The 23,064-nt window shown below is 44.1% G+C and overlaps 2 protein-coding genes across 5 annotated transcripts; one reads left to right on the forward strand and one right to left on the reverse strand.

Annotated features, from left to right (window-relative positions):
* Nucleotides 1–208: 208 nt before the first annotated feature.
* On the reverse strand, nt 209–13,990 carry rasip1 (Ras interacting protein 1). The gene is made up of 16 exons (XM_020457691.2): nt 13,668–13,990; nt 12,526–12,656; nt 10,021–10,454; nt 9,138–9,398; nt 8,772–9,016; nt 8,491–8,664; nt 7,879–8,083; nt 6,522–6,820; nt 6,131–6,292; nt 5,736–5,776; nt 4,903–5,057; nt 4,471–4,583; nt 4,064–4,358; nt 3,564–3,727; nt 2,969–3,110; nt 209–1,115 (listed from the first exon to the last, which is right to left on the reverse strand). Exons 2-16 carry the CDS (start codon nt 12,654–12,656, stop codon nt 937–939), a joined length of 3,000 nt encoding a protein of 999 aa, XP_020313280.2. The 5' UTR covers nt 13,668–13,990; the 3' UTR covers nt 209–936.
* A 2,766-nt stretch (nt 13,991–16,756) lies between these two features.
* Nucleotides 16,757–22,684, forward strand: LOC109868248 (cytochrome c oxidase subunit 6B1-like). Of its 4 annotated transcripts, XM_031785803.1 has the most exons (6): nt 16,765–16,866; nt 18,232–18,373; nt 19,317–19,371; nt 19,678–19,815; nt 21,702–21,802; nt 22,468–22,684. In XM_031785803.1, exons 4-6 carry the CDS (start codon nt 19,710–19,712, stop codon nt 22,519–22,521), a joined length of 261 nt encoding a protein of 86 aa, XP_031641663.1. In that variant the 5' UTR covers nt 16,765–16,866; nt 18,232–18,373; nt 19,317–19,371; nt 19,678–19,709; the 3' UTR covers nt 22,522–22,684. The 4 variants fall into 4 exon arrangements, with proteins under 4 accessions (XP_020313276.1, XP_031641663.1, XP_031641659.1 ...); XM_031785799.1 differs by lacking the exon at nt 19,317–19,371; XM_020457687.2 differs by lacking the exons at nt 18,232–18,373; nt 19,317–19,371 and having other exon boundaries at nt 16,757–16,866.
* The last annotated feature ends 380 nt before the right edge of the window (nt 22,685–23,064 follow it).

The raw sequence follows: 23,064 nt of genomic DNA on the forward strand, positions 1-23,064 counted from the left end.
AGTAACTGTTGAGTCATCATTCCAGGGGTTGACTGAGTGCTGCGTCGCCACCTTGTGGTCCTTTCATTCTGGCACCCCAGGTACAAAATGAGTCGGGACATTCACCTTTCCAGAACCTGTCTAGCTGTTGAGTTGTGTGGTACAATCAAAGTAAATAAACAAACAAGGAGAAAACATCCATAACAAAGGAAACACTATGGACAGATCATAGGGTACCAACATTTTATTTATAATATGAGGACAGTCAGTTAGAAATAAAACACACATGGTAAAACAGTTTCCTTCATAATGTTAGTGTTTACTTTGGTATACAATCTAATGTTCTGTGACAATACACTATATTCTTTATATGTGAATATCTGTGAGCATCCATCCATCCAGTATAAAGCTGACCTACAGGGATATCTTTTACATATACATATAGTCATACCATCATTTATGCTTCATTTTGTAGGACTTTTCTTTTTCAGGCAATGAGTTACAAAATAAAGAGTGTTTAGAGAACAGTAAAAGAAGAGTTGTATTGTCTTACAGTTAGATAACTATTACATTGTGTTATGACTTTCTTTTGACAGTTGCCATTCCTCACACCAGTTGCCATTCCTCACACCAGTTGCCATTCCTCACACCAGTTGCCATTCCTCACACCAGTTGCCATTCCTCACACCAGTTGCCATTCCTCACACCAGTTGCCATTCCTCACACCAGTTGCCATTCCTCACACCAGTTGCCATTCCTATCCATTGCATCTGCTTTACGACAGGGGGTTCAATATAGTGTTAATATCAAAGTTGCCTGAGATGGATGAGATTGCCCCTAGATACTGATCAAGGGTCAGTTTTGTGTCTTTCCCCCTTCATGGTTAAGGCGGATGGTGAACTGATCCTAGAACTGTGCCTAAGGGTAGCTTCTACCCAGAGATTAACTTTCCAGCGCTCACAGCCTGGTCCTCTGATTGGCTGGCAGCTCATCCTGGTCGAGTCCCCACAGGAAGTTGCGCAGGCGTGTCACTTCCTTTTGTAGCTCGGGGCTGGGGATTGGCTGGGAGAGGTCCAGCTGAGGTGTCTCATTTGGCAGGATGAGAGGGGGGTGGTCCAGGAAACTTTCGAAGATGTCTTGGACAGAAAGGCATGACTAGATATTTAGTGGTCTGAGATTCTTAGGAAGAAATCATACCCCTTCTAAACATGTGTACTTACAATGTTCGGAATGTCTAAGGGCTGAATCCTGACTTGAGATCACAACCATTTTTTAATTGACATGAATGCATAATTTACATGAACATTCTACTTATCTCAAGTTTGCAGTTGTATCTAATGTTGTGTTCATAACCAAGTTGGAAGTTGTGAAGTCGTAAATACCAGTTAGATGCATTCGCATGCTTTAAACTCATTGAGAAATGGCCAACAAGCTTCATCAACTAAATCAAATCAAATTTTAGTCACATGCGCCGAATACAACAGGTAAACCTTACAGTGAAATGCTTACTTACGAGTCCTTAACCAACAGTGCAGTTTAAAAAAATATGGATAAGAATAAGAGATAAAAGTAACAAGTAATTAAAGAGCAGCAGTATAAAAATAACAATATATAAAGGGAGGTGCCGGTACAGAGTCAATGTGCGGGGGCACCGGTTAGTCTAGGTAGTATATACATGTAGGTAGAGTTATTAAAGTGACTATGCATAGATGACAACAGAGTGGCAGTGGTGTGGAGAGGGGAAGGGGGGGGGCAATGCAAATAGTCTGGGTAGCCATTTGATTAGATGTTCAGGAGTCTTATGGCTTGGGGGTAGAAGCTGTTTAGAAGCCTCTTGGACCTAGACTTGGCGCTCTGGTACCGCTTGCCGTGTGGTAGCACTAGGGGGGCTGGAGTCTTTGACAATTTGTAGGGCCTTCCTCTGACACCGCCTGGTATAGAGGTCCTAGATTGCAAGAAGCTTGGCCCCAGTGATGTACTGGGCCGTTCGCACTACCCTCTGTAGTGCCTTGCGGTCGGAGGCCGAGCAGTTGCCATACCAAGCAGCGATGCAACCAGTCAGGATGCTGTTGATGGTGTAGCTGTAGAACCTTTTGAGGATCCCATGCCAAATCTTTTCAGTCTCCTGAGGGGGAATAGGTTTTGTCGTGCCCTCTTCACAACTGTCTTGGTGTGCTTGGATCATGTTAGTTTGTTGGTGATGTGGACACCAAGGAACTTGAAGCTCTCAACCTGCTCCACTGCAGCCCCGTCGATGAGAATGGGGGCGTGTTCGGTCCTCTTTTTCCTGTAGTCCACAATCATCTCATTTGTCTTGATCACGTTGAGGGAGAGGTTGTTGTCCTGGCACCACACGGCCAGGTCTCTGACTTCCTCCCTATAGGCTGTATCGTCGTTGTTGGGGATCAGGCCTACCACTGTTGTGTCATCGGCAAATTTAATGATGGTGTTGAAGTCGTGCCTGGTAGTGCAGTCATGAGTGAACAGGGAGTACAGGAGGGGGCTGAGCACGCACCCCTGAGGGGCAGGTGGGAAAGGGCAGTGTTGAGTGCAATAGAGACTGCATCATCTGTGGATCTGTTGGGGCGGTATGCAAATTGGAGTGGGTCTAGGGTCTAGCCAAGAGGCTTCTAACCATAATCTAAAATTAGAGCCATCATGCTTGTAAACAAATTATAGTGTTCAAAAACCATATTAATAGATTGCTATTTATAATTTATGTTTTGTTGTTACATTTATCTACCGAAAATGCTGTTATCGAAGTCTATTCCTTAGTAGGTGATGTCAGAGATCAGCATGTGGGAGAAGTCTGAGCTTAGGGATGATAGATGAGTTTCCCACTAGTAATTACTAGTTGGAGGAGTGTTCACATGGATTTATTCCCAGTCGTATATGATAAATACTACCTTCCCACTTGGTTATGAATGCAGCATTAGCTCCTACATAATGACCCTCCAGGACTCCCAACTCCTCCCCTCTCGTGTCTTACCTCCACTGAGCTCCGTCCCAGGGGGAGGGGCCCAGGAGGTCGGTGGGGCTCTGGCCGGTCCCAGCTTGTAATGGGTCAGCAGATGGTGCAGCTGGGTGGGGCTTAGCAAGGCATGGTCCTCCTGTAGGCTGGCCCAGGATGACTGGCGGAGGAGAGACAAGAGAACAACCAATGAGCAACAAAACAGAGAAGAAGGAAAAGTGGACGATATCAGCAATGTCTACAACAATGGGATGCCAAATCTAAAATCTACCCCTAGCCCCTTGTCACCTCTAGATGACCCCTTATATCTGAAAATAACTAAATGGGTGTGAACAAATTAATGGAAAAACGTGTCTATCTAGCTTCCTAGAGCGGTTATCATACAGTTTATACCGATCTGATCCAATCAGCTTTAGGAGAAGGCATCAGGAAGTGTCTAGAGGTAGGGGCTAGGGGTGGATGTGTGATAAGTCAAATAGGTTTAGAGGAAGAACAACACAACAACAAAAACAACGAGACCAAAACATTATTCTTTATCCAGAATGTTTTGTTTTGGGTCATTATCTTGCTAAATCGACTGATTGTTAACTGGCTAAACCAGCATTATTTATACCTGGATGAGGCGGGTCTTAGGGACGCACAGGAAATTGACTGTGACGGACAACTTCTTCAGGAACTCAGAGGCGATATCTCCAAGTCCCGCGCCCTGCAGCCAGTCCAGAACCAGGTCCAGGTTTGTACGGATCTGGACCGCTCTAGACCAGGAGAACAGACCATCTGAGAGAGGGTGGAGGAGACAGAAAGAGAGAGAGAAGAGGAAGAAGAGACAGAAAGAGAGGGAGTGTGTGTGTGTGTGTGTGTGTTAGTGCACATCTGAACCAGGGTTGGAAAGTTCAAGTTATTTCAGAGCCGCACCCAGATTCTCTGTCTCGCTGTGCTTGGTAGCGCTCATCCCCTTACGACCTCTACACTAAATGGTTCGTGCACAAACAATGGCTTGTGTAGCGGAAAGCAATTTCTGCATGTGTAATGTGGAACCCACTTAGCTCATGACTGCAGCTTCCTCAGACCAACCCCTGACCTTGGACCCCAGTATTACCCCTGCCCTCTCACCTCTCTCCAGCAGTGTGTTGAGCAGGGAGGTGTTGGTGAAGAAGAAGAGGTAGCCGAAGGTTTGGGAGGTGAGTGGGGGGGAGAGGCAGGCCTCCCGGGACAGCATCAGGGAGCAGCGGTACACCTCCACCAGCCCAGCCACCGTAGGGGGGAGGGAGGACACGTCTTCCCCCTCTCCCGCCCCCCCACCACCCTCACCCCCATCCATCTCCCTACCCTCATCTCTCTCCTTCTCTTTCTCCAGGCTGGAGAAAGGGTTGTTGTCCAGGAGAGCTGGAAGGAGGGAGTACAGCGTCTGACAGAGACAGAGTGACAGAGAGAGAGATGAATTCATGTATTGATCGGGATATAATTATGTACGGTAACTTGATTGTGTCTTGAGTGTGAGGTAACTCAACCTCCCTCACCTTTGTGAGGTGGTACACGCACTGCTGGAAGGTGTGCATTATCACGTCATCAAGCTGCGCCAGGGCCTCGGAGCAGGTGTCCAGGTCAGCTGACAACACCGGGTCACCAGGAGCTGAGGGTAAATATATATGCATTAACTTCTAACTACTGTCATATAACTACTGTCATTGCAGAACAATCCAAAATATATTTCACTTCTCAATGACGAAACTAACTCTTGTTTTGACTACTGTGGGGCTAAATTATGATAGCAGGAATGTCACACAGGAAGAGGAAGACAGAAAGATACAAGAGCCATGTGATGTCAAAAAGAGTGATAAGGTTGATATTACAAAATGCTTTTATTGTAGAAAGAAGCTTTTTTGGCAAATGATCGATGGTGATCTGCATTGATCAAGAGGAAACGGACCCTTATGACACAGGTGTCTCACCCTCAAACTCCCAGTCTTTCTCCATGGCCTCAGCTTTGACCTGGAAGAAGTTGAGGAGCTCTGTGGCATTGGACATCCAGAACATCAGAGGTCGAAGGTCAGAGGACAGCTTCTGAGCACTGGGCGCACTCAGTTCAACCTCCTGCTCTGTGGAACTGGACAGACCAGACCAGAACAGAACACACCGTGTTATAGAAGTTGTTGTCACTATCTATCTCAAGGAGTTACAGCAAGTCCATTATCTATTTTAATGAGCATGCAGTGACTGGGTTCAGTAACACTTTATTTGCATAGTCCATCTGCAGATGCTCTACAGACTATCAGTAACATTTCAACAAACTGTCTACGAACCCTAACCTAACCCTCAATTTAACCCTTATCCTAGCCCTTGTTCTAAACTTAACCCTAACCTTAGCATGCAGTTACTTATCAACAGATAGTTTGTTGATAATATGACCATATGCAGAGCATCTACAGATGGACAATCCAGACTATCCAAATAAAGTGTGACCCAGGGTCCCACTACATCTGATTTCATCTGTTAACTGCTATTCACTTGGGATAACATCTGCTAAATAAACATTAATATTAATAGATATATGTGTACAGTATTAGTTTATCAGTATCATATACAGTTTATACTTTGTGTAAACGTCACATATTTTAATCATGAATCCTTGCATAATGCTAAATAGTATCTGCATGTTCATCACATTATTTACAGAGACACAAGCTGGACAATCACTTCTCTTGATTCCCCCTAATACAGCCCTAAGGGAAGTTCCAAACACAGGAAACAGCTGAAATATGACGTTGAGCAGCAATGATCTTACTTTTGCGTGGGATGCTTATCCCCGAATTCCTTAATGTTATCCTGTAAAAAGAGTTGGAGAGGGAAGAGAGGACATGAGAGGAGAGACACGTCACGGCTTAGTGGCAGAGGTGGAGAAGGGGGGATTACAAAGTCTGGACAGGCCACCAGGACAATTACAACACAGTTTCCAGAAGGAAGTGACATCAGCTTATCCCCAGTTCTGTTCATCTACAGTGACAGGCATCTGTCTGTCTGAATGAATCCCTGTTCACAGTGTACAGGGTTTCAGAGAAAGACGTGTCAGTCTGGGGCTGGCTTTATAGCCCTTTACAATACTATTTTATCTGGTGTGTATCTTTCTGTGTCAGTCTTGACTGAGCTATGGCTAGTTAGCGTTATTACAAATGAACTCACCCAAACGATCCCTTTGATCTGATTGGCTGCTTTCAGCAGCAACTGAGGCGTGAGGGCGGGATCCAGGTGTTTGGAGGCATGGTCAATCATGATTGACAGGAGAAAGGCTGGGGCTAAAGGCCCGCCCTCTGAGTCTGGAGAGGAGTTCTTAGAGATTATCTCCTGATGGAGAAAGAGTGAGAAACAGTGGCTTTAATTTATGGTCTTGTTTCAGCTCATATCAACCAAGAAAGTAATATATGTGGTAACAATGGATATTTTAAGTTTCAGGTACCCCCCCCCCCCCCCCCCCCCCAAACTTATATAACACAGTTCTCTACTCTAATCTGTAGCAGACAGGTAGCAGACACAGTGGTGTAACTAACAGACACAGGGGTCTTTCTTCTCTCACCTGTAGCAGAGCGTCAGCGTGGCGGGGCTGGAACCGCAGCAGAGCTTCAGTGGAACCCAGGTACTGCCTCAACGCTTCCTGTCTGTCCACCAATCCCAAGAGGCAGCAGGTGGAGGGAACGTCGGCTTGCCAAGGCAGCGCCAATGCCAGCGGAGGGGCCGGGGTCACGCGGGGGTCACGATACAGGAAGAGAAAATGACCTCCTATGCCAATCACGTCCCCAGGTTTAAGCACCGCCTCCCGGTAGAGAGCTTCTCCATTGTGTGTGACAGATCCTCCTCTGAAGGGACGCATCAGAGCTGGGGGGAGAGAGAAAATGGTTGATTAACTAGTAACACTATAATTGAAGTTCTGCTCATAAACTGCTTATAAAAAAGGTATGACAGGTTTCTAACCATATATAAGGGGGTATCAAGAAGTGTCTAGTGGGAGGATCTCTAGAGGTTGATTGTGGACAGGGAAATACTGTAAAATCAGGTGTCAATGTGTAGTAAGGAATTGTTACTTCTGTGGATAGATGTAAGCACAGGAATTGTTACTTCTGTGGATAGATGTAAGCACATATGAATTATTACTTCTGTGGATAGATGTAAGCACATATGAATTGTTACTTCTGTGGATAGATGTAAGCACATAGGAATTGTTACTTCTGTGGATAGATGTAAGCACATATGAATTGTTACTTCTGTGGATAGATGTAAGTACATATGAATTGTTACTTCTGTGGATAGATGTAAGCACATATGAGTTATTACTTCTGTGGATAGATGTAAGCACATATGAATTGTTACTTCTGTGGATAGATGTAAGCACATATGAATTGTTACTTCTGTGGATAGATGTAAGCACATATGAATTGTTACTTCTGTGGATAGATGTAAGCACATATGAGTTGTTACTTCTGTGGATAGATGTAAGCACATATGAGTTGTTACTTCTGTGGATAGATGTAAGCACATATTAATTGTTACTTCTGTGGATAGATGTAAGCACATATGAATTATTACTTCTGTGGATAGATGTAAGCACATATGAGTTGTTACTTCTGTGGATAGATGTAAGCACATATGAGTTGTTACTTCTGTGGATAGATGTAAGCACATATGAATTGTTACTTCTGTGGATAGATGTAAGCACATATGAATTATTACTTCTGTGGATAGATGTAAGCACATATGAATTGTTACTTCTGTGGATAGATGTAAGCACATATGAGTTGTTACTTCTGTGGATAGATGTAAGCACATATGAAAAAGGCTCCCTATTTTGCAGGCACATTTGTGTTTGTTGAGGTCTGTAAACATCACAGGAGTAGGGCCAGGATTTAGGACTAGGGTTGTTTGTGGACCAGGCCTACCTTGCCCAGGGGGAGTGTCAGGTACGGCTGAGTCTCTCCTGACCAACAGGTGCCTGGCCAGCATGTCTGGAGCAGAAAGGAACGTTTCCACCTTCAGAGGCCTCTTCCCCTTCCTCTCCCTTTCTCTGTCCTTCTCTCTCTCCCTCATCGTTGGCTTCCGCCCAAAAACGTGTGTGTGCCCTGCCATGATGTACAAAACAAAGTCCTGTAGAAAACACAGAAAACGCACACAGAGGAGAACGGAAGAAGGAAATAAAGAAAGAAAGAGAGAAGGGAGTTTGTTATCATCTGAAGGACATGGTTATGATAAGGGGACATCTTGGAGATCTTAAGTTGTGCGGAGGTCAGGAGATAAGGTATGAAGTGTGTCACAGTTTGCTACAATGAAGACCTGTGTGAGGTCACTGTGAGAGATGGAGTGATGTACACAGTGGGGTTGTGTGTGTCTACAAAGGTATTGTGTTGCTGTGAGTCTGTTTTGTGCTCAGGGTTGAATGGGAAAGGCTGGGGAAGGGTTGGAAACAGTGATGGTATGTGGCGATTAGGGAAATGCAGGTATGATGTCATGTTCAGGGTGTGTGTGTATGATCATCTGGGAGGCGCAAGTCTAACCTTGCTCTGGTCGTAGCCCTGCAGCAACAAGAAGTAGGGTCGGTCCGTGGGCGGGAGGATCAGGCTCTGTGACATCACTTCCAGGTCGCAGGCTGAGTAGTCTTTCTCCTCCTCCACTGCTTTGTCTGCTTTGTTCCTCCGCTCCACCTCGTCTCTGACCTTTGACCTCATCATCTAAGACAGAGGGAGGAGTCTTTATGGTCAGACTGCTGCACTGCTGAGATTAGGTGGGGTTGACCTGTTTCTATCATGTTGCAACATGTGTTGAAATGCATCCTCACCTCTCCGTGCTCCAATGGAGCTATCATGCTCACAATGTTCTTCCTGTCCTGAAGTCCTGCACTGTTGTTAGGGTGGTTTCCGGAGCGACGGGGGTCATTGCCGATGTGGTTTCCTTGGCGACGCCTCAGGCTGAGGTTCATGTCGCTGATGCTCCTCCTGAGTTCCGAGTTCCGTCCTCGATGACCTCGCTCGCCCTCCTCAGCCCCACCTCCCGACTGTATGCGGCTCCGCCTCCAACGTACACCTGTTGCCACGACAACCAGACATATCATTAAAAACAAATAAACTACACTTTTCACTGGATGACTGTATGAAACCCCAGATGTAAGAGCTGGTCATCCAGAGACTCTATATTGTCCTTTTACCTGTGTGGTTCTCTCCTTCCCTCTCTCGCTCCTTCTCTTTCTCCCTCTCCTCTCTTTCGTAGTCGTCCCGTCTCTGGATCTCAAAGCGGCGTTCAAACCCCTCCTTGGGCCGCCACATGTCCACCAATAGCAGTGGGCATTCCCATTCTGCCACACCCCTACGACACTCTGTCTCCCATTGGAAGGCTCCATCCGGTTGCTGGATGGGCTTTCCAATGACATCACACAACAGGAAGTCTTCCGGGCTGTGTTTCTGCAGGGCTAGGAGAGGGAGGCAGGGCGACCAGGCAATTTTTTTTCCCTATGAATATGACTTGCATAAAGTGGACATTATTGCTCAATTGAGGTGTTCACAGCTGTGGTTTATTTGCTGGAACAATTCTGGCTAGGTGCCTGACTTCATGGTGCAATGAAATGTGTCAACAAGGAATATGAAAACCAGGAAGCCACTGGCCCTTTCTCTACAGTTACCGTCATTTTCTGTCCTTTTGCCATGACAGGCATAGGCTACATACTGAAAGTCCCAAAGCTTTTGGCTATAATAGTTATTGTGTGGTAATCATACAATAATCTAATCCCATGTTTATCTGTACTATCACGCCTCTCTTACATGAATCCCTGTAGTGTACTCGATCTGTACTCTCTCTCTCTTTCTGCCTCTTACCTGCATCATCCGTCTCTACCCTCTCTCTCTTTCTGCCTCTTACCTGCATCGTCCGTCTCCTCCCTCTCTCTCTTTCTGCCTCTTACCTGCATTGTCCGTCTCCTCCCTCTCTCTCTTTCTGCCTCTTACCTGCATCGTCCGTCTCCTCCCTCTCTCTCTCTTTCTGCCTCTTACCTGCATCGTTCGTCTCCTCCCTCTCTCTCTCTTTCTGCCTCTTACCTGCATCGTCCGTCTCCTCCCTCTCTCTCTCCGTATAGCGGGTGATGACCTGGGCGATGAGCTGTTTGGCTGTAGAGTGGGCGGTGGCCAGCAAAGAGCGGTAGTTAGCCCCACTAGACAGAGCATCCCCATAGATCTTGATGAGGCCTGGGGCTGTGGAGGAGGCAGGGGGCAGGTAGTGGTGGGAGGAAGGGGCAGCAGAGTGGGCCCACACCTCCCTCTCCTTCTCCCCTATGGCCTTGTCTCGGTCACTGTTGGAGCGCCCCCTCAGGAAGAGGTGGGAAAGACGCTTGGTGCGGGACTGGGGCCCGGCGGGACGGGGCCGGAGGAAGGCCGGAGAGGGAGAGGGGGATGGGGGAGCGAGGGAGGGGGTGGAGATGGAGAGGGAAGATGGGGCCTCGTGGAGGGACGCTGCGTCAGAGCTGGTGGTGGACCTAGTGAAGGAGAAGGAGAGGAGGGGGAAAGAAAGAGATCGGGAAGTCAGCTGTGAGTTATGGTTGACAGAACTGAACATAGACAATATTAACTGCTAGAAAACGGTCACAAGATTCAAGGAACACTGCATGACATGTAACACATGACCATACAATCAAATTAGTCCATAACGAACTGTTGTCTTGGTTAATTTATTGTATGCAAAAACATGTCAGACACTTAACTTGAATGTGGCTGGAGATATAGTGAGGAGGACTGAAGGATAAACAAACTGAATACAGAACAAACTGAAAAAACAGTGAGTCAGCAGACCGACAGACCGAAAAGACCAATGGAGTTAAGAGACCTGGGATAATGTGTGATTAGTTGAGTCAGATGTGTTAGTGCTGGACTAGAACAATATCGTTGAGAATCCACATTGGACTAAGTGACATTGAGGTACTGTACATACATTTGAAGTCGGAAGTTTACATACACTTAGGTTGGAGTCATTAAAACTTGTTTTCAACCACTCCACAAACTTCTTCTTCACAAATTATAGTTTTGGCAAGTCGGTTAGGACATCTACTTTGTGCATGAGACAAGTCATTTTTCCAATAATTGTTTACAGACAGATTATTTCACTTATAATTCACTGTATCACAATTCCAGTGGGTCAGAAGTTTACATACACTAAGTTGACTGTGCCTTTAAACAGCTTAGAAAAGGCCAGAAAATTATGTCATGGCTTTAGAAGCTTCTTCTGACATCATTTGAGTCAATTGGAGGGGTAACTTTGGATGTATTTCAAGGCCTACCTTCAAACTCAATGCCTTTTTGCTTGACATCATGGGACAATCAAAAGACCTCAGAAAATAAATTGTAGACCTCCACAAGTCTAGTTCATCCTTGGGAGCAATTTCCAAATGCCTGAAGGTATCACATTCATCTGTACAAACAATAGAATGCAAGTATAAACACCATGGGACCACGCAGCCGTCATACCGCTCAGGAAGGAGCGTTCTGTCTCCTAGAGATGAACGTACTTTGGTGCAAAAAGTGCAAATCAATCCCAGAACAACAGCAAAGGACCTTGTGAAGATGCTGGCGGAAACAGAAGTATCTATATCCACAGTACAATTAGTGCTATATAACCTGAAAGGCTGCTCAGCAAGGAAGAAGCCACTGCTCCAAAACCACCATAAAAAAAGCCAGACTATGGTTTGCAACTGCACATGGGGACAAAGATCGTACTTTTTGGAGAAATGTCCTCTGGTCTGATGAAACAAAAATGGAACTGTTTGGCCATAATGACCATCGTTATGTTTGGAGGAAAAAGAGGGAGGCTTGCAAGCCGAAGAACACCATCCCAACCATGAAGCACAGGGGTGGCAGCATCATGTTGTGGGGGTGTTTGCTGCTGGAGAGACTGGTGTACTTCATAAAATAGGTGGCATCATGAGGCAGGAAAATTATGTGGATATATTGAAGCAACATCTCAAGACATCAGTCAGGAAGTTAAAGCGTGGTCGCAAATGGGTCTTCCAAATAGACAATGACCCCAAGCATACTTCCAAAGTTGTGGCAAAATCGCTAAAGGACAACAAAGTCAAGGTATTGGAGTGGCCATCACAAAGCCCTGACCTCAATCCTATAGAAAATTTGTGGGCAGAAGTGAAAAAGCGTGTGCGAGCAAGGAGGCCTACAAACCTGACTCAGTTACACCAGCTCTGTCAGGAGGAATGGGACAAAATTCACCCAAGTTATTGTGGGAAGCTTGTGGAAGGCTACCTGAAATGTTTGACCCAAGTTAACAATAAAAGGCAATGCTACCAAATACTAATTGAGTGTATATAAACTTCTGACCCACAGGGAATGTGATGAAAGAAATAAAAGCTGAAATAAATAATCCTCTCTACTATTATTCTGACATTTCACATTCTTAATATAAAGTGGTGATCCTAACTGACCTAAGACAGGGAATTTTTACTAAGATTAAATGTCAGGAATTGTGAAAATCTGAGTTCAAATGTATTTGGCTAAGGAGTATGTAAACTTCCAACTTCAACTGTAGGTAGCAGAGAGACTGACTTGACAGAGACAGCGCTGGGCCAGCGGCCCCCCAGCTTGGCAAAGTGTTTCCTGGGAGAGTTGATCCACAGACCCACAGGGAAATGGAGCTTCCTGAAGCGAGGACTGTCAGTCCCCTCCATCTGATCCATCTGAGAACCAACGAGAGAGAGAGATAAAGGTATTGTGTAATGTGAGAACTCAAAGAACACAGATCAAATGTTCATAATCTTTGAGTGAATTAATTAAGATGAGTGTGGACTATACTGCTTTACATTCTATTCACATGGGCCTGAAACAGGCCCTTGATATATTTGGACATAAATCAAAGGTTGAATTATCAGGGGGAAGAAGACATTCCTCCAAACAACCCAACTAGGAGTATGTAATCCTAAAATTGTCAAATAATTTATAGTTTAAGGTCATCATCATGAATAGTTTGAGATCCTCCGGATCCTTGTAGAATTGTTCATTGCTACACACCAAAGCAATTTGGCTGTGGAAGTGATTGTTGCCCCCCATTGTTACAGAAATTATTATAATAATTTAAATGGTAGATACACTTGGCTCAAATCATCTCAAATTCTTACGTTACAGCACTGTAAATGACATCTTTGTCACAAAGGTACTCTAAATTGAATGTGTGTCATTCCTCCTTATCCAAACAGGAAGTGTGTTGTACAGGCCTCAGATCCAGCTGTCATGTTGAAAGGGAAATCCCCACTCTTAAGGTCACTACATGTCTGTCCCTCAGCCTACAACTAGGAGTAGAATGAAATCACCCTTAGACACTGACCTAAGGTCAGTCTGAAGTTCACTCGAATGTCGAGTTTGGGGAGGGAAAACTGATACTAGATCTGTGCTTAGGGGCAGCTTCAATCCTTCTAAAATGATGTGTCAAACTGAAAAATTAAAGTAGAGCGGTTCAAATTTGAACCCAACTAATCTATTTAAAAAAAAATGTATTCTACTTTCTATAATGCAATGTGGCAAAAGAAACAGCAAGAACATATCAGCAACATTTTACAGTGGAAAATTATCAACATTGTGATCTCTAGCTTATCATGGATGACAGCTCAAATGTTAAAAAATGTCATGGAAAAATAACGAACCAATGCAACACAATATGCCCTCTACAATAAAAGCGTTTTGAAAGTACTTACCGAGAAAGACTGCAGTTCCCTCTTCGTATAAGTATTTTATTAGTCCTTCTCAACAGAAAAAAACAAAATGGTTAAAAACAACTTAGTATTTTCCTTTTTCCCCAAGACAAAAACTCCATTTTCAAAACGTCTATCTGTGCCACAGGTATCTCTCTTTCTCTCTAACACGTTCTCTTCATCAATATAGTCTCTTTAAAATCAGAACATATTTTTCTCCACTCTCTCTCTTTTTCTTTGTGTTTTCTGTCTGTCTTCTAGGTAATGGTGGTAAGGGCTCCTTCTCTCTCTTTCTCTGCCTCTGTGGGTCTATAGATAGAGAAACAGGCCCATTGTTCTAAGTGACAGAATTTCCTTCCTTCATGCTGGACAACACCTATATCCTGAGAGAGAGAGAGAGAGAGAGAGAGAGAGAGAGAGAGAGGAAATGGGGAGATTATTTTGTGATGCACACACTTGCTGGCCCCTTGTACCCTCCCTGGACATACTGTATATACTGTACATACACACTATAAAGAGATAAGACTAGGAATAGAGAATGGGGGAGGGGTTAATCCAGCATTCCCCTGTCTCCCCCAAGCACACATGCACACTGGTCGGATTCCGTTAGACCATTGTCTTTGGCATTAGGGTGCTTTGGAGCGCTGTGGTTGGGTACGGAGAAGATTGTGTGGGGGTGGAGGACGGGGCAGGGGCTGGGGGGGCAGTGAGAATCTGTGATTAATTTGGACAACTAATTACTTTAACACAGCCACTGAGAGAAAAGAGGTTTATGCTCCCAGCTTAAAAATGATAGCAGTCAGTCAGAACGTATAACCTTTGTCTAGTTGTCCACAGGAATGTTGCTTTTAAAGTGTAGTCCAGAGTTCAGATCTTTGATTGCCCAAGAAATTACATTCTAGTGCATCAAGAAACAGGCCTATAATGTTTTCTAGAAAAGGACATACTTTGAGCAGCAGGTTTTTGCTGAAAAGTGGAAGAAGGAAACAGTGAGACAGGAAGTCAGAGAAAGAGGGACACCTGTGACCTCTGACCTTGTCTACAACAGGAAGATGGTGATAGGAAAAGAGAGGACAGGCAGGGAGAAAGGGGGAGCAAGAAAAGGAGAAAGAGAGAAAGTTACATTGGATTCATCATAATATCTGAACCAGTTGGCTAAGGCTACTATAATAACACATACAGTGCCTTGCGAAAGTATTCGGCCCCCTTGAACTTTGCGACCTTTTGCCACATTTCAGGCTTCAAACATAAAGATATAAAACTGTATTTTTTTGTGAAGAATCAACAACAAGTGGGACACAATCATGAAGTGGAATGACATTTATTGGATATTTCAAACTTTTTTAACAAATCAAAAACTGAAAAATTGGGCGTGCAAAATTATTCAGCCCCTTTACTTTCAGTGCAGCAAACTCTCTCCAGAAGTTCAGTGAGGATCTCTGAATGATCCAATGTTGACCTAAATGACTAATGATGATAAATACAATCCACCTGTGTGTAATCAAGTCTCCGTACAAATGCACCTGCACTGTGATAGTCTCAGAGGTCCTTTAAAAGCGCAGAGAGCATCATGAAGAACAAGGAACACACCAGGCAGGTCCGAGATACTGTTGTGAAGAAGTTTAAAGCCGGATTTGGATACAAAAAGATTTCAAAGCTTTAAACATCCCAAGGAGCACTGTGCAAGCGATAATATTGAAACGGAAGGAGTATCAGACCACTGCACTGTGTCCCACTTGTTGTTGATTCTTCACAAAAAAATACAGTTTTATATCTTTATGTTTGAAGCCTGATATGTGGCAAAAGGTCGCAAAGTTCAAGGGGGCCGAATACTTTCGCAAGGCACTGTATACTGGAAGGGATGTATGTAGACATCCATTCTTACAATGTGTTAATACATGTACAATAAAGCTTGAAACTATGCAACTGAAATTATAGGCTATTACAGGTACTACCAAAACAAATAAAAACTAGACGCTTGCTTCGAAATGAGACAGTGTGCCAGACAGCGTACTTTCACTGAGAGGTAGTGAGCTCGTCCAGACACTCGGAGGTCTTTGGTTTGGAGAGGTGCTCACAGACAGGGATGGCCGGGTGACAGCAGCCTGTGAACACTCCTTTGCGTCATGGAGTTTCTTTGTTATGTTTGCTTTTGGCGCGCGGGTGATAACTCATACCCTTTTCCAGGTAGGCAACCCTCTGTGGGTTTTCGTTGGAATAACTGTCAACTAAAAGAATGACACTTTAAACTTGGCATAGTTCAGGTGTGGGCCTACATAGTATTCTCTTCCTTGTTCTCCTCTCTCTTTTCTTTGGGAACAGATACGAGTTAGAAGCTATTTATCTTTACTATTGTTAGACATACTGACACAGTTGCGGGGGATCTATTTTAGCCTGGGCAAAGCTTAATCACAATGTCCACTTTGGCCTGCTACTGTGGGCCCTGTATTTTCGAAACAAAACAAACAAGTTCTTCTCACAGCCTACATTGCTTACAAATGTGTGAGCAACTTTTATGAGCAAGACAATGCTGCTGGAGGACAGAGATTTGCAGAGGTTTCTAGATGTTGAAAGGCTGGGGTAAAAATAGATGACTCACAGCATTGGCCATCCTGTTGATTTGGGACAGACATACGGCTGTTGATTTGGGACAGGATATCATGCTGTTGAGTTTGGACAGGAGGTCATGCTATTGATTTGGGACAAGAGGTCATCCTGTTGATTTGGGACGGAATTTCATCCTGTTGATTTGAGGCAGGAGATCAGGCTTTTGATTTGGGACAGGATCAGGTGTTTTGATTTGGGACAGGATAAGGTGTTTTGATTTGGGACAGGGTCAGGTGTTTTTGTCCGGGGCTACAGCAGAACATGTGCTGTTGGGGGTAATGGGAGACTGGCGTTGGGAAACACTGTACTAGGCTATTACTGACATGATCTTCTTAGTGTAAATAAATTATGCTAAAGTTAATGATTACACTTCATATGGCTTAAATATTCCAAAGTGATTCCCATCATTTATTTGTGTTTCTAATTATTGTTTATAGACAATAGAGAGAAAAAATGATGCATAAAAACCTGAGAAACTATTACTTTTTTCTCATTCCCATACCATGGTGATTACACTTGCGAGTCCACGCACAACATCCCAGCATACACTGCGTTACGGTCTTCCGGTGAGAGAGGACACAAGAAACAGTCCAAGGTAGGTCGTGGAAAACTGCCGGAAAATCATGAGTTTGTCTCTTTCAATTAATATACTGAGGTTCGGTATTGTTTTGTTTGTGTGGAAGTATTTCAATTAATTGGAAATAACGTCTGCCGTGCCACTGTTTTGAGCCGGCTATCTAGCAGAGTTCAAGCTAATGTAGCTAGCCAGCAAGCAAGCCAACTAATACATTTGAAGCTATGCCAACTATGCTAGCAAGCTATGCTACATTATTTCATTCGATGTGGTTAGTGAGCTGTAATTTCTAACTTTCTAGCTAGTCAGAAATCTTCATTAAAGTATTTTACTTATTTGTTAACTAACGTTAGTTACCAGGAAATAAGGGTTGATAAGTCACCTTCCATGACTGAATTCAAGCTAGCTAAGGTTACAACTTCGGGGATGTCATTTACAAAATAGCCTCCAACACTCTACTCAGCAAATTGGATGTAGTTAATCACAGTGCCATCCGTTTTGTCACGAATGCCCCATATACTACCCACCACGACGACCTGTATGCTCTCGTTGGCTGGCCCTCGCTACATACAGTTGAAGTCGGAAGTTTACATACACTTAGCCAAATACATTTAACATACGTTTTTCACAATTCCTGACATTTAATTCTAGTAAAAATTCAGTCAGGTTTGTAGGCCTCCTTGCTCACACGCTTTTTCTGTTCTGCCCACAAATTTGACAGGGTTGAGGTCAGGGCTTTGTGATGGCCACTGCAATATCTTGACTTTGTTGTCCTTGTGCCATTTTGCCACAACTTTGGCAGTATGCTTGGGGTCATTGTCCATTTGGAAGACCCATTTGCGACCAAGCTGTAACGTCCTGACTTGAGATGTTGCTAAATTATATCCACGTCATTTTCCAGCCTTATTATGCCATCTATTTTGTGAATTGCACCAGTCCCTCCTGCAGCAAAGCACCCCCATAACATGGTGCTTGCAAGCCTCCCCCTTTTTCCTCCAAACATAACAATGGTCATTATGGCCAAACAGTTCCATTTTTGTTTCATTAGACCAGAGGACATTTCTCCAAAAAGTACAATCTTTGTCCCCATGTGCAGTTGCAAACCATAGTCTGGCTTTTTTCATGGCAGTTTTGGGGCAGTGACTTCTTCCTTGATGAGCGGCCTTTCAGGTTGTCGACATTGGACTCGTTTTACTGTGGATATAGATACTTCTGTACTTGTTTCCTCCAGCATCTTCACAAGGTCCTTTGCTGTTGTTCTGGGATTGATTTGCACTTTTTGCACCAAAGTACGTTCATCTCTAGGAGACAGAACGCTCCTTCCTGAGCAGTATGATGGCTGCGTGGTCCCATGGTGTTTATACTTGCGTTCTATTGTTTGTGCAGATGAACGTGGTACTTCAGGCGTTTGGAAATTGCTCCCAAGGATGAACCAGACTTGTGGAGGTCTACAATATATTTTCTGAGGTCATTGCTGATTTCTGTTGATTGTCCCATGATGTCAAGCAAAAATTCATTGAGTTTGAAGGTAGGCCTTGAAATACATCCACAGGTACACCTCTAATTGACTCAAATGATGTCAATTAGCCTATCAGAAGCTTCTAAAGCCATGACAATTTTCTGGAATTTTCTAAGCTGTTTAAAGGCACAGTCAACTTAGTGTTGTAACCTTCTGACCCACTGGAATTGTGAGACAGTGAATTATAATTGAAATAATGTCTGTAAACAATTGTTGGAAAAATGACTTGTCATGCAGAAAGTAGATGTCCTAATCAACTTGCCAAAATTATAGTTTGTTAAGAAGAAATTTGGGGAGTGGTTGAAAAACGAGTTTTAATGACACCAATCTAAGTGTATGTAAACTTCAGACTTCAACTGTATTCGTTGCCAAACCCACTGGCTCCAGGTCATCAATAAGTCTATGCTAGGTCAAGCCCTACCTTATCTCAGCTCACTGGTCACCATAGCAACACCCACCCATAGCACACTCTCCAGCAGGTAAATTTCACTGGTCATCCCCAAAGCCAATTTCTCCTTTGGCCGCCTTTCCTTCCAGTTCTCCGCTGCCCATGACTGGAACGAATTGCAAAAATCACTGAAACTGGAGTCTTCTATCTCCCTCTCTAACTTTAAGCATTAGCTGTCAGAGCAGCTTACCGATCACTGTACCTGTACACAGCCCATCTGTAAATAGCACATCAACTACCTCATCCCCAATATTATTTTTCTTTCTTTCATTTTGCTCTTTTGTACCCCGGTGTCTCTACTTGTACACAATCCTCTGCACATCTATCACTCCAGTGTTAATGCTAAATTATTTTTCCTCTTTGGCCTATTTATTGCCTTACTTCCCTAATCTTACTACATTTGCACACACTGTATATAGATTTTTCTATTGTGTTATTGACTGTACGTTTGTTTATGTGTAACTCTGTTGTTTTTGTCGCACTACTTTACATTGTCTTGGCCAGGTCGCAGTTGTAAATGAGAACTTGATCTCAACTGGCCTACCTGGTTAAATTAAAGGTGAAATAAATATAATAAACAAGCTTTCTATCGATCTGTCTGTCCTAGTTTTCAGTTGTTATTGCACTAGCTATGACCTAGTCAAATAGACAGCTGTACAGGCTCTCATGGATAAGTATTTTGCTAGCTAATAAGCCTATCTGAACTAGTCCATTCCATATTCTATTATCATGACAACAAGATAATTTCCTACTGTGTGCAAGTGTATTGGTAGCTTCGGAAGCCCAGGCTAGTCAACATGGGCAGATTTGGAAGACTAGTGTACAACATGACATTATATGACATCTCCCTATCAATGTGTTTCAGTGTTGACATAGTGAGACTGCCAGCTAGCCAGCATGTCTGACGTTATTGAGGAGAAGATAAAGAACTACAGGACGGCTCCCTTCGACGCCCGCTTCCCCAACACCAACCAGACCCGCAACTGCTTTCAGAACTATCTGGGTAAGTTAGCTAGCTGATCAACTACTTCTCTGTTCTGACCTGACACGTTCTATCTCCCTCTCCCCCTCTTTCTCCAGCCCTGCCAGCAGTCTACTGCTCATTTCTACCTCCCAACTGACACAAACACATCTCCCTCTCCCCCTCTTTCTCCAGCCCTGCCAGCAGTCTACTGCTCATTTCTACCTCTCAACTGACACAAACACATCTCCCTCTCCCCCTCTTTCTCCAGCCCTGCCAGCAGTCTACTGCTCATTTCTACCTCCCAACTGACACAAACACATCTCCCCCTCTTTCTCCAGCCCTGCCAGCAGTCTACTGCTCATTTCTACCTCCCAACTGACACAAACACATCTCCCTCTCCCCCTCTTTCTCCAGCCCTGCCAGCAGTCTACTGCTCATTTCTACCTCCCAACTGACACAAACACATCTTTCTCCAGCCCTGCCAGCAGTCTACTGCTCATTTCTACCTCCCAACTGACACAAACACATCTCTTTCTCCAGCCCTGCCAGCAGTCTACTGCTCATTTCTACTTCCCAACTGACACAAACACATCTCTTTCTCCAGCCCTGCCAGCAGTCTACTGCTCATTTCTACCTCCCAACTGACACAAACACATCTCCCTCTCCCCCTCTTTCTCCAGCCCTGCCAGCAGTCTACTGCTCATTTCTACCTCCCAACTGACACAAACACATCTCCCCCTCTTTCTCCAGCCCTGCCAGCAGTCTACTGCTCATTTCTACCTCCCAACTGACACAAACACATCTCTTTCTCCAGCCCTGCCAGCAGTCTACTGCTCATTTCTACCTCCCAACTGACACAAACACATCTCCCTCTCCCCCTCTTTCTCCAGCCCTGCCAGCAGTCTACTGCTCATTTCTACCTCCCAACTGACACAAACACATCTCTTTCTCCAGCCCTGCCAGCAGTCTACTGCTAATTTCTACCTCCCAACTGACACAAACACATCTCTTTCTCCAGCCCTGCCAGCAGTCTACTGCTCATTTCTACCTCCCAACTGACACACACAATGGTGAAAGCATAGGATACTTCTGGCCATCAGGCTCTTCTGCCACCCTGAACACTCTTGGTTCCCTTCCCAGCAATGTTCTTCTTCTTCACAAAGATAAAGATCTGGGTTGGTTAACAAAACAAGGATTGTTATCTGAAGGCCAATTTTAAACTCATTTGCCTGCACTTTGAATCATGCAGTTGATGATTTGCAGTTGATGTGCATTGAAAACAGTGGTATTTGCTCTCGAAGCATTGATGCATGTCCAACTTCTTAGGTTGATAAGAGCCCCATGAGAAGCACCTCCTCAGAGTGATCTAAATCACTATCAGTTCACATTAGACCAGATAGAATGTTGGCTGTCCCTCAGCTATTCACCAAGGTACGCCAACATAAGCCAACTGTCTGTACTGACTGATATGTCCGTTAGGCAAGGGTACTACTTGGGTAAGCCAGATGTTTTCGGTCTTCAACACTCGTTTAGTAAGGATAGCCTAATGTATCTGTCGGTGTACTTTTTTTTCTTTCTTTTTTACGTTGATATTTTAGTCATTTAGCAGACTAACAGTAGTGAGTGCATACATTTATTTTTCTGTTTCATACTGGTCTCCCGTGGGATTCAAACCCACTACCATGGCATTGCACACGCCCGTGCTCAACCGACTGAGCCATACGGGACAACACTTTTAGTTTTAATTAGTGTCAGATTTCTGTGGGCATCATTTAGCACATCAGATAAGGGTCCATTTGTGGTGGCTGTTTGCTGTCAGATGTTTAGGTTCAGAAATGTAACACCAGTGTCAGTAAAAGTTGTAATAACTATCTTAATGCTTACCACTTCATTCTGTTAATATTAACTCTCTCCTCCCTCTCTAGACTTCCACAGGTGCAACAAAGCTTTGTCAGACAAAGGCCAGGATGTGGCTCCCTGTGACTGGTACCAGAGGGTCTACAAGAGTATCTGTCCCATGAGCTGGGTACGTATGCTGCTACTGTGGCTCATAGTATGGTGTGGGCACTCCTTTATAAGGTTAAGCAGATCTATAGTGGCAAACTATTCAAACAAAGCCTAAAGGAGTGGGCATACACACAATGCCCCCTAACTGCCTTCCCATGGTTGTGTAGTATTGTCAGCAATGATTGGACCTCCCCTAGAGATGGATGATGAATCACTTTAATCAGCTCACGTTAGAACCTACATTCACTCACATTAGCAGTGCCTCAACTATTCACAATGTGCCAACAGTCTGAGCACCACATTCCATAGAAGCCTTTAGTAGTTCCGGCATGTCTAAACTCTGCCAACAGTCTGTTCTGACATGTCCACTGAGTGGAACAGTTATGAAAGTACATGTTCTTCTGTGTCTCAAATGTCCTTACCTGAAGTGGTAGTTGGTATACAGTGTGGACCTCTGTTATGTTGCATGTGTTCATACACTCTGTTTGTTGTGAGTCCAATAACTGACCATGGTCCCAGTCTGAAGTCGATTCCTACCCCCTACCCTTAGACACTTTTCATAGATCTGAAAGCATGGGATGGGTGTAAAGTGAAGGCAGAATGAAGGCTACAGTAGCTACTGTGTTATAACTGTATGTTACACTGATAGGCAGTTTAACCTTATGAGCGCATTTCCTCCTGCAGGTTGCCAAGTGGGACGACCAGATAGAGGCCGGAAGCTTTCCCGGCAAGATCTAAAATGGCTGACCTCAGGACTTTCTGTTAGCCACACCTTCAACTTTGACCCCTGTAGCGCGCCTAAGGACATGTGTTGACCATGTACCACACCATTCTAAATGTTATTAACAGTGTTACTAATGAAACAAACACTTAATAAAAATACGCACCTGTTTTGAACCTGTCTGGTGGTGGTTCACTTGGTATTTTATTAAGATCCCCATTAGCCGTTGCAACAGTTACTCTTCCTGGGTCCACACAACCTCAAATGTGACAAAATGCATAACATTGATAGACAGGAACAGAAACACATTTTAAACCATACCAATACAACTAACAAAGGTCCTGTACTGCATGCATTTACATACAAGATTTTAGGTCATACAGCAGGGTTCTCCAACTGGTGGGCCCAATCAGGTCCACAGGTTATTTTATTTGGACCCCCAAGTTATTGCATTTTTTAATTGTTGGACAAAAGACTAAAAAAACACCAGCAAAACAGCTCAGTGATTTAAATTTTGGTAATCCAAAGTATTCCCACACATAATAGAGATTTTATTGTAT

This window comes from Oncorhynchus kisutch, linkage group LG2 (assembly GCF_002021735.2).
Source record: "Oncorhynchus kisutch isolate 150728-3 linkage group LG2, Okis_V2, whole genome shotgun sequence".
NCBI lineage: Eukaryota > Metazoa > Chordata > Actinopteri > Salmoniformes > Salmonidae > Oncorhynchus > Oncorhynchus kisutch.

Excerpts from the sequence above, each read along its gene's own strand:
- rasip1 (XM_020457691.2), bottom strand. The coding sequence starts at position 12,656 with ATGGATCAGATGGAGGGGACTGACAGTCCTCGCTTCAGGAAGCTCCAT. Across the intron at positions 8,665-8,771 it reads CTCCATTGGAGCACGGAGAG|ATGATGAGGTCAAAGGTCAG; the intron begins GTGAGGATGCAT and ends CCTCTGTCTTAG. Across the intron at positions 8,084-8,490 it reads AGGGCTACGACCAGAGCAAG|GACTTTGTTTTGTACATCAT; the intron begins GTTAGACTTGCG and ends TGTTTTCTACAG.
- LOC109868248 (XM_020457687.2), top strand. The coding sequence starts at position 19,710 with ATGTCTGACGTTATTGAGGAGAAGATAAAGAACTACAGGACGGCTCCC. Across the intron at positions 19,816-21,701 it reads CTGCTTTCAGAACTATCTGG|ACTTCCACAGGTGCAACAAA; the intron begins GTAAGTTAGCTA and ends CTCCCTCTCTAG. Across the intron at positions 21,803-22,467 it reads GTATCTGTCCCATGAGCTGG|GTTGCCAAGTGGGACGACCA; the intron begins GTACGTATGCTG and ends TTCCTCCTGCAG.